The following is a 10,278-nucleotide window of genomic DNA, read 5'->3' on the forward strand; positions in this document are numbered from 1 at the left end:
AATATGTGCCTTAGAATGTTTTTGTCTTTACATGCTCTGTTAATAAAAGTTTCTGGCCTAATGCTTAGTGCTATGTCCAAAATCAGAATTTATTATTCAGTGTGTACAAATGAGAATACTGAGTCATATTATAAATGTAAATTTGGTGTCTATGTCTGTCTTTTCCCCTGACAACGTCACATCACTTTCATGCAATACCACATTGGACCAGTTTAAATTTTGAGCAAATAGTATGGGGCGTATACTTAAACACTTACACAGGTTGCTATTTAGTGTTTTCGCATGTCTCATTTTCCTAATGCTGTGTTTATCTTAGGCTTGGCTTTTTATTCATAATCAGTGGCATCCTAATCCCACGCATGAGGTGATCCTGTTTGTAGCTCTTGTTTTTGCATTTTTTAAAATATTTTTGATCTTCAATGAAATGAGGTACATGAATCTTTGGACCAGTAAGTATTGATGCATAAACTGCTTTGTTTGTATTTTATGGTACATTGGCTTAAATCCTTTCAACAAGGTGACATGCTTTTTCAAGATTGATTTATTTCTCTAAAATGTCTTACAAGTTTTTTTTTCCCCCAGTTCAAGCTTCCACTGCATACTGCACGAAACAGATTTCACGTGTGTTGCTATGTGACTGTGGATTTCAACTGGCAATGCAGCTTAATCATATTTTGATTATCGCATCCATCTAGGTGCTTTTTCAAGCAACTGACACTGTATGTATTTCTCTTACAGCTCAGAGTGGTGAATGCATTCCGTAGTTCCTTGTATGAAGGATTAGAGAAACCAGAATCGCGCAGCTCAATCCACAACTTTATGACCCATCCAGAATTTCGAATAGAAGATTCTGACACTCACATCCCTCTTATTGACGATAGTGATAATGAAGACGTAACTCGGAAAAAACCTGATTCCTCTCCTAGATTATCTCTCAATGAAAATAACAATGCTGTTGACAGTGGGATCCATCTTATAACCGACACAAGCAAGTCTGCTACCTCTTCAAGCCCAGGGAGTCCACTACATAGTCTGGAAACGTCTCTCTAGTGCAAGATGAATGTTAGTGCTCAAGATTTATGGAGTTACAAGAAAAAAAATTGGGTCCTTTTACACTGTGTGATTGACAAGATATTCTTGTCTTGGACTTCAACAGAAGACACACCAAGAATGTAGATACTTTTAAGCTTTCTGCCAGACTAAGGGTGCTTTTGGAATTCAAGTGACGCACAAACCTGGTATAAAAATGACTTGCTTTAAGGATTTGTTCTGTTACAGAGGATAAAAAAAATCAGCTAAGAATTGTCCTGAGCAGTGTGTTAGCTGAACATTTAGTTTTTCTTGATTTCTGGATGGTGTTTTTTTTTTTTGCCCCTGGCTCATTAAATCTTTAATTTCTGCTACTTGGCTGTTAATATTTTGAATTATTTATGTTCTAAAATGATGCAGTTCTGTTTACAAGGTTTGTAGATACTTTTGTTTCTGTTTGTAGGTAGAAGGCTTCCTGATACGATGCAGAGAAAGTAATCCTTAATACTACTGTATTTTCAGGAAAAGGGTGTTTCTATTGAAACTGTACTAAATATGCCTGTGATTACTTTGTTAAATACTGTAGATAAAAAAGCTAATACTTGTAGCCAAATAGATAACACTACTAAAACAATGCTGAAATATTGTAACAGGCCCCTTTTGCAGTGTAGCCCCAAATATTTACCCCAAAAGATTTTTCAATGATTGTTTCAGAATCTATTTTCTCAGTTTTTGAGAAATGAACTGCATAAAGAATTTTTCCTCACAAATAAGGGTGAAATGTTAATTGGAAGAATACATCCATGTATAATGAGATGCTTTAGAGTATTTGTCAGCTCATCAAATGGATTAAATCAAATGCATCATTATCTTTGTCTGTGTTTGTCCTTGGATATTAGTTTAGACTTGGCTGGTTGTGAGCAGGATTTTATTTCCCTTTTTTAAAAAATTGTTTCTAAGACATTTTCGTTCAGCACAAGGGCTGCTTAAATATTTATGTGTACTATAGTATCTTGAACTTTTATGAATTTAATAAGATCCCTCACCTAAATATAATCAAAAGTCTGGAGAATCCAATGTATCATGCAATGTACCAGATAATTGATTTATTGCAATGTAAATAACTCCCCTTGCATCATGGTTTTAATTGAATGGGATTACATGGTTGCAATCTTAAATGGCAGAGTTGTGGTAAATACAACGTTTTTCAGATGTGGGCGGGATAATTTTTCAAATGATGTGGGTCGGATAATTTTCAAGAATCTGTAACTCACTGCAGCATATGAGGTGGGAAATTCAAAACTACTTCAGTGCTGCAGGAGGCGCTTGTTTTGCACCAGCTTGGAGTTAGTGTAATTAATTCCTTCAACTCTCCACCCACTCAATAATAAAAATTAATGAGTTCTAATGTTAAAATTTTGTACGATTTTAATCTGTAAAACATTGAAGAAAGGGGGAGGAAGTTGTGGGAAAACAAAAATATGTACAGCAAAGTTTTCTGTTAAGTTGTGAATTTCACATTTCCTGTGTCCAAACTACTTTTGCGGTTTAAAAAAATGGAGCATCAAGAGGAAAAGGTCTGGTGAACTTGGCTTTTAGTGTCCTATTTTTGACCATTTACAGTAATTTCTATTACTAATGCCAACTGAGTGTCAATTTTGGAACCAAATTATTAAATGTTTAAAGAAATACTAAGTAATATATGTCAGATTTTCCTTGTGTCAGATGTTTTTTTTTATTTAAGCCAAAGGAATGGGGGAAATACAATGTTTGCTATACAGTCTTAAGGTATATGAGAACAGGCACAATTTCCTTAAACAACAAATTTTAGAATAGAATAAATTCTATTCCCCATGAATGGTTTTCTTGAAAATGAATATTCTTCTGAAGTGAATTCATTTCAATAATTAAATGATGACTGGATATGAGTTCAAGTTGAGCACAAAACACAAACATTTCAACAGTGTGTTAAAGACAACAAGTGTTTGATTTTGTGACGAATGGTACATATTGTGCAATCAAAAGTTGCTTATTCATTAACTCCTAACAGGTCTCTGACACCCTACCCCCTGATCCAGCTATATCTCTTAAATCACTCCTTGCCATGTTACTTTTATACTCTGGAGTTCCTAAACCTCAATCTGCTAATGGTCCATAAATGGTTACTATGTGACTGAACATATTGGTCATTTATCTTAATATTTGCATGTCTTGGAGTCAACTTTTCCTGGAAAGCACCATGGGTGTTTTTTTATGATGAGCAGAATTAGCCGATTTGGCCCTTTCAGTCTGCTCTGCCATTTCATTGTGGCTAATTTATTATTTATATTTTTATTTAGAGGTATAACGTGGGACAGGCCCATCTAGCCCAAGGAGTCGCACTGCCCAGCAACTCAGCTATTTAACCCTAGCCTAATCACAAGGCAATTTGCAATGACCAATAACTAATACATCTTTGGAACGTGGGAGGAAACAGGACCACTCGGAGGAGACCAATGTGCTTCACAGGGAGAGCATACAAACTTTTTACAGCAGTGGAAATTGAACCCAGTCTGCAGGCGCTGAAAAGTGTTATGCTATCAGTATGCTACCATGTTGCCCATTCTCCTGTCTTATCCCCATAACATTTGACATCCTTTTTATCCCCAACTGCATTAAAGGCTTTCTTAAAAATGCCTGTTACTTGTCTACCTCATTTGATTGGGCAATGCCATGAATTTGTTAGTAACTTATTTGCAAATACCTGCTCTGAAACATATCAAAGCTGTCTGTTCCACCACCATCAGATTGTTTCTTAGCATGTGAAGTGTTTCTTACATGAAGTGTGCAAGCTTTCAGATTGAAGGGTACTCAAGATTAAAGTGGGCCTGTTAGGCTTTAATAATATTCTGAATGGAATGCTTGCAAAGTGTATTTGATGTCAGCTATCCAACTGGATATCTGAGTCCTGGGGTCATCACCAACACCTTTAAAAGTACTGAAGACCACTATATTATGGGGTGGGGGGTGTAAGGGCAGTTGTATCCATAGAGAAAACTATTATGATTTTCCATAATGTGAAGTTGCATCATCTGCACATGCATCAAGAAATCAGTTGAAGAAAATTTAATGCGAGCACATTTTATCCATCTCTAGTTTTAGGCTTGTGCGTTGTGAATTCTGTAGAGGAGAATTTCCCTAATGCCTGTAACATTGAGGTCAGCAGTAATGGCCTATGATATTAGTCAGGCATTTCTTTGGAATGATCTAGCATTTTCAATTGTATATTGTTTAGCTCCAAGGCTGCAATTACAATGCTGAATACTGTAACGGGTTTATAGTAGTTGTTTTCTAATTGGCCAAATTCCAAAGATGCCAAGACATTATTTTAATGATCTACTGACACAATTGTTAAAAGCAACTCTGGAGAAGTTAAATCAGTAAATGTTACAGGTACTTAAGCCTCATAATTTAATTGTTTCCATGAAACTTTGGCTAATTGGGCAACTGCTTAACTGGGCCAAAATGTACTAGTCCTGATATGCCCCAATTAACTAGAATCCACTGTATATGGAAAACAATAAAGAACCCAGCACTAATTCCTGTAGCATGCCACTGGTCACAGGCCTACAATCTGAAGGACACCCCTCTGCCTCAAATCGTCAATCCAATTTTGTTTCTGACTTGCTAGCTTTCTCTAGGTTGTTTTTCAAACCTGGATCAGATTATCATGCAGGACTTTGTCAAAGGCCTTTTTTAAAATCTGTGCAGACAATAACAATCATCTTGGTCACCTCTCAAAAATAATCAAATTTGAAAGATGTGAATTCCCATGTACAAAGCCCATATGGCTGTCCATAATCAAGCCTTACCTTTCCAAATGAAAATAAAATTTCTTCTTCAGAATACGAAGATATTTTCCAACATAGATGTCAGGCTCATCAGGTGCATGTGGGAAAGATTTAAAATGACATACAACTAGAAGTTTGTGGCAGTCATTAGACAGCACAAATGCTCCACAATTACAGTCACCTAATGTTCTGCTTACACACCCATCCACATAGTTTTCCTTTTGTCTGGCTCTCCCATTTCTCCCTTCCCTCCAATTGGTTCCATCTGTCTATCATCTTCTCCAGCTGGTTTGACCTGAAAGTTACTAGCCCCTATCCGATGCTCTCTACCGTTGTGTACTGGAAATCTTTACTCGTCTATCCTGATGCAGGGTCTCAATCTGAAACATCAACTTAGACCCTCTACCTCCACAGACCCAATGAATTAGGCCATAAGATACAGCGGTAGAATTAGGCCATTTCATCATAGCTGATCCAATTTTCCTCTCAGCAACAATCTCCTGCCTTCCTTCCATATCCCTTCATGCCCTGACCAATCAAGAATCTATAAACTTCTGCCTTAAATATACATTATAAACCAATTTGAACTACATTGTTTGCATGAAAAATGCTTTCTTGTGGCAGAACTTATTGTAAGTGTGCTCAATGCCTTTGATGGACTGGATTGTATCCACCACTTCTGTTGGGTGGGGGGGGAGACTTTTCCATTCATGGGCATTTATGTTTCATATCAGGCCATGATGCAACCAGTCAGGATACTCAACACTGTCAAAGTTTTAAATGAAGTACTGAATCTACACAAACTTCCAAGAAAGTACGAGTGCTTTTGTGTCCTTGATGGTCCGGGGAAAGATCCTCCAATATGGTAACACCAAGGAATATTAATGTTACTCACGCACTCCATCTCTGATCCCTTAATGAGGCCTGGCACACAGACCTCCAGCTTCTTCCTCCTGCAGTCAATAATCAATATTTTGGTTTTGCTAATGTTGAGTGAGAGATTGTTGTTGTGTACCATTCAACTGGATTTTCAATCTCCTTCCTATATGCCAATTCGTCACCACCTTTGATTCGGCCAACAACAGTGGTGTCGTCAGTAAACTTAATTTCTGTGGAGGGTGGTGCAAGTGATGCCGGTGGACACGCCATCCTTTAGGGACTGTCGGAGTGTGGAGGAGCGGGTGGTGGGGGTCGTGGTCCCGAACGGTGATTAGGTGCTTTTTAGAGGGTCGCGGTCCTAGGAAGAGGGGCGAGAACGGATCGGGTCTCCTTTGCGAGGTTAGGGGGCTGAGGGTCCGAATGTCGCTGCCACTGAAGCGCAGATCGGGAGCCGGGCTCAAGGCGCAGCTAGCCCAGCTGGAGCAGGATCCCGGGGCTGAGGCAGTTCCCATAGAACCTGAGCGGGGAGGAAGCAGCCTTCCCAGTGGCACTGATTCGACGTGCAGTGAATCCCCCCAACGGACACAACATATCTCCGTCTGGCCGCTCTATAACTTTGTATCCAAGCCCCACGATTCCCTCCAAGCAACCGATCGGCGGACACAGAGTGACACACACACTTAATGGGCCTTGGCACTCAGGTCTGCAGCTGGATCTTCAACTTCCTCACAGACAGGACCCAGGCTGTAAAAAATAGGGGACAAGCTCTCCTCTACAATCACTCTGAGCACCGGTGCCCCACAAGGCTGTGTACTCAGTCCCCTGCTGTACTCACTGTACAGCCATGATTGTGTAGCCAAGTTTCTATCAAATTCAATATATAGTTTGCTGATGACACAACAATTGTAGGCCGTATCTCGGGTAATGATGAGGTTGAGTACAGAGAGGAAATTAAGAACCTGGTGGCATGGTGCGAAGACAATAACCTATCCCTCAACGTCAGCAAGACGAAGGAATTGGTTGTTGACTTCAGAAGGAGTAGTGGACCGCACGACCCAATTTACATTGGTGGTGTGCAAGTGGAACAGGTCAAAAGCTTTAAGTTCCTCAGGGGTCAATATCACAAATGACTTGACTTGGTCCAACCAAGCAGAGTTCACTGCCAAGAAGGCCCACCAGCGCCTTTACTTCCTGAGAAAACTAAAGAAACTTGGCCTGTCCCCTAAAACCCTCACTAATTTTTATAGATGCACCGCAGAAAGCATTCTTGTAGGGTGCATCACAACCTGGTATGGAAGTTGTCCTGTCCAAGACCGGAAGAAGCTGCAGAAGATCGTGAACACGGCACAGCACATCACACAAACCAATCTTCCATCCTTGGACTCACTTTACACCGCACGCTGTCGGAGCAATCAAGGACACCACCCACCCACCCAGCCAACACACTTTTCATCCCTCTTCCCTCTGGGTGAAGGCTTAGGAGCTTGCAGACTCATACGGCCAGATTTGGGAACAGCTTCTTTCCAACTGTGATAAGACTGCTGAACGGATCCTGTCCCGGATCTGGGCCGTACCCTCCAAATATCCGGACCTGCCTCTCGGTTTTTTTTTTGCACTACCTTACTTTCCATTTTCTATTTTCTATTTATGATTTATAATTTAAATTTTTAATATTTACTAATTTTTACTATTTTTAATATTTAGTATTTGTAATCCAGGGAGCGGGAAGCGCAGAATCAAATATCACCGTGATGATAAGTCCTGACGAAGGGTCTCGGCCCGAAACGTCGACTGTACCTCTTCCTATAGACGCTGCCTGGCCTGCTGCGTTCACCAGCAACTTTTATGTGTGTTGTTTGAAATTTCAGCATCTGCAGATCTCCTCGTGTTTGTCGCTGTGATGATTGTATGTTCTAGTATCAATTGTTTGGTGACAATAAAGTATAAAGTATAATTACGGCATTAGAGTTGTACCTAGCCACGCATTCATAGATATAAAGTGAGTGAAGCAAGGGACTAAACACACAGCCTTGTGATGCACCTGTGTTGATGGTGATTATGGGAAATATTGTTGCCCATCAGTACTGACTAGTAGTGAGGAAATAAGGATCCAGTTACAAACAGAGTTTTCGAGGCCAAAGTTGCAGAGCTTATTTATTAGTTTTGAAGGGATCATACACTTCCGGTTCAGATGATGCTACGGAAGTTGCGCAACAGCTCACTGGTAGTTCAGTAGGCAAGAAATATGCCTAAAATATTACTAATAACACCTTTTCTGAAGTAAATTGTGATAACTATACCTCAAACAAACAGGAAACAAGTGGAGGCAAAGCTGATTTAAAGGATGGGCCGTGTGGTGCATCGCTAAGCCGAGGGGTAATGTGTTCAACATGGGGTCGCTGGCAGAGTTCGTATCATTGTTGCTGTTGGAGTGGACTATTCGGAGAGCAAGTGAAGAGTTTCAATGCCCGCCCACCTAACCCGGGTGCGAGGTTGATTTGCTCCAAGCGCCAAGCCCATTTGGTGAGATCGAGAACAGCTTCGGGCTGTACGTGCCGCCTCGCCGGGACCTGGGTCCGAGAGCAAGGCATACCTGGTGCTTGAACAATTTAAACACCAGCCTGGATAGACTGGAAAGCCCGAATGTTGGGACCATACAACATTTTGAAAGGGATAGATAAGATAGAAGTAGGAAAGTTGTTTCCATTGGTAGGTGAGACTAGAACTAGGGGACATTGCCTCAAGATTCAGGGAAGAAGATTTAGGACGGAGATGAGGAGAAACTGTTTTTCCCAGAGAGTGGTGAACCTGTGGAATTCTCTGCCCAGTGAAGCAGTTGAGGCTTCTTCACTAAATATATTTAAGGAACAGATAGGTTTTTACATAGTAAGGGAATTAAGGGCGGGTAGATGGAGCCGAGTTTACGGACAGATCAGCCATGACCTTATTGAATGGCGGGGCAGGCTCGATGGGCCGGATGGCCTACTATTTCTTATGTTCTTATGACCAGAGGTGAGGGTCTGGCTGATTTCACTTGCTCTCCTGTGATGTTCATTCCTTTCTCTGGTGGCTGTCATCTCTGCGAGTCTCGCAGTGTTTTTGCCCTGCTAAAATGATGAAACTGCGAGGGCAAAAACAGAGTTGTCTTGGGCCTATTCTGGGGAATGGATCTAAGGACTCAGCCTAGTTCAGAATTCTCTTGTTTGTATGATGTGTTTTTTTCTTCCTCTTTTATGACCTTTTTTCAAAATTGAGTTCTGCGGGTTTTTTGCTTTGTGGCTGCTTGTAAGCAAACAAATCTAAAGGTGTATAATTTATACATATTTTTGATAAATCATGTACTTGAATCTTCATTATAGTGTTAAATGCTGAACTGTAGTCAATGAAGAGTATCCTGATGTATGCATCTTCATTGTCTGGATATTCCAGAACTGAGTGGAGAGCTAATAAAATGGCATCTGCTGTTGACCTGTTGTAACTAAGGAAAATGGAGCAAATGCTGCTTTGTTCAGCTATCACACCCCAAACTTTTGCATTATTAAAATCTAAGTAGTAGAGAAGTATTCTCTTTAATAAAAGGGGGAAGTTTTCATGGTTTGCTATTTAGTGAAACTTTCCTTAGTTTTAGAATACTAAATGACCCCTCTCAGTCCTGACGAAGGATCTTGGGCCTGAAACACTTACACAAATGCTGTGTGACCGACTGAGTGTTTCCATCATTTTCTGCCTGTATTCTCCATGCACTAACGGTGCCCCAAGAAGGTAAAATCGTCATGTGGAAGGAGACGTAACAATTTTGCGCTTACCAACGGACATGCTTTGCATTAATGTTCCTTGTTGAAAGATGTACACTAGTTTAAAATGCCAAAACAAAACCGAGAACATCGACAGCGAAATTGTTGATCTCCTATTTTTAATCACAATTTTGTAACAGCTACAGTAATTTGCTGTCGCCCGAGGGGCAATGGCTGCCGCCTATTCCCAGAAATACTTGCGATGGCGACTGTGCTCTATTGAAGGTTCCTGCACTTGATCAGCGGATCAGCAATGCGACTGTATGTAAGCGTCCCTACAACACGCTAAACTAATCAATACACTTATATAAATACATACATTTCTGGAATTTGTGGAATTATTTTTCTACTGAAGTTGTGTCTGCGTTTTTAGGACACAGTAGAGTTTGATGTTAAAAGTAGTCTCACCTGTCTGTTTTAAAAGTCCTTCACCCCAAAGGTCGCTAGTTTTGTCAGATGACTATTTTGACAATACAATATTTGCTTGGTTTGCTATTTAGTGAAACTTTCCTTAGTTTTAGAATACTAAATGACCCCTCTCAGTCCTGACGAAGGATCTTGGGCCTGAAACATTTACACAAATGCTGTGTGACCGACTGGCGCAGGACCCTGGGACCGGGTGACTGCGCAAGCGCACACAGCCGGCCTAACGGCGCCGCGGTTTGAATTTGAGCGCCGAGTGAGTGCTCGCGCTGCCGGAAAAGCGGTGCGCATGCGCCTTTTCGCTGACGCTGAGTGGCGGACGG

General features: G+C 40.7%; 1 protein-coding gene across 5 annotated transcripts in view; it reads left to right on the forward strand.

The window, feature by feature from the left end:
• LOC140202797 (plasma membrane calcium-transporting ATPase 1-like) overlaps positions 1 to 2,814 on the forward strand; it is a 129,198-nt gene extending 126,384 nt beyond the window's left edge. For 4 of the 5 annotated variants that reach the window (XM_072268157.1, XM_072268160.1, XM_072268158.1 and 1 more), the window contains exon 22: positions 739 to 2,814. In XM_072268157.1, coding sequence (XP_072124258.1) covers positions 739 to 1,050 — 312 coding nt within the window. In that variant the 3' untranslated portion in view covers positions 1,051 to 2,814. The remainder of the gene's footprint in view (positions 1 to 738) is intronic. The other variant, XM_072268161.1, reaches the window with a different exon arrangement.
• The last annotated feature ends 7,464 nt before the right edge of the window (positions 2,815 to 10,278 follow it).

The sequence above is a fragment of the Mobula birostris genome, chromosome 9 (assembly GCF_030028105.1).
Source record: "Mobula birostris isolate sMobBir1 chromosome 9, sMobBir1.hap1, whole genome shotgun sequence".
Taxonomy (NCBI): Eukaryota; Metazoa; Chordata; class Chondrichthyes; order Myliobatiformes; family Myliobatidae; genus Mobula; species Mobula birostris.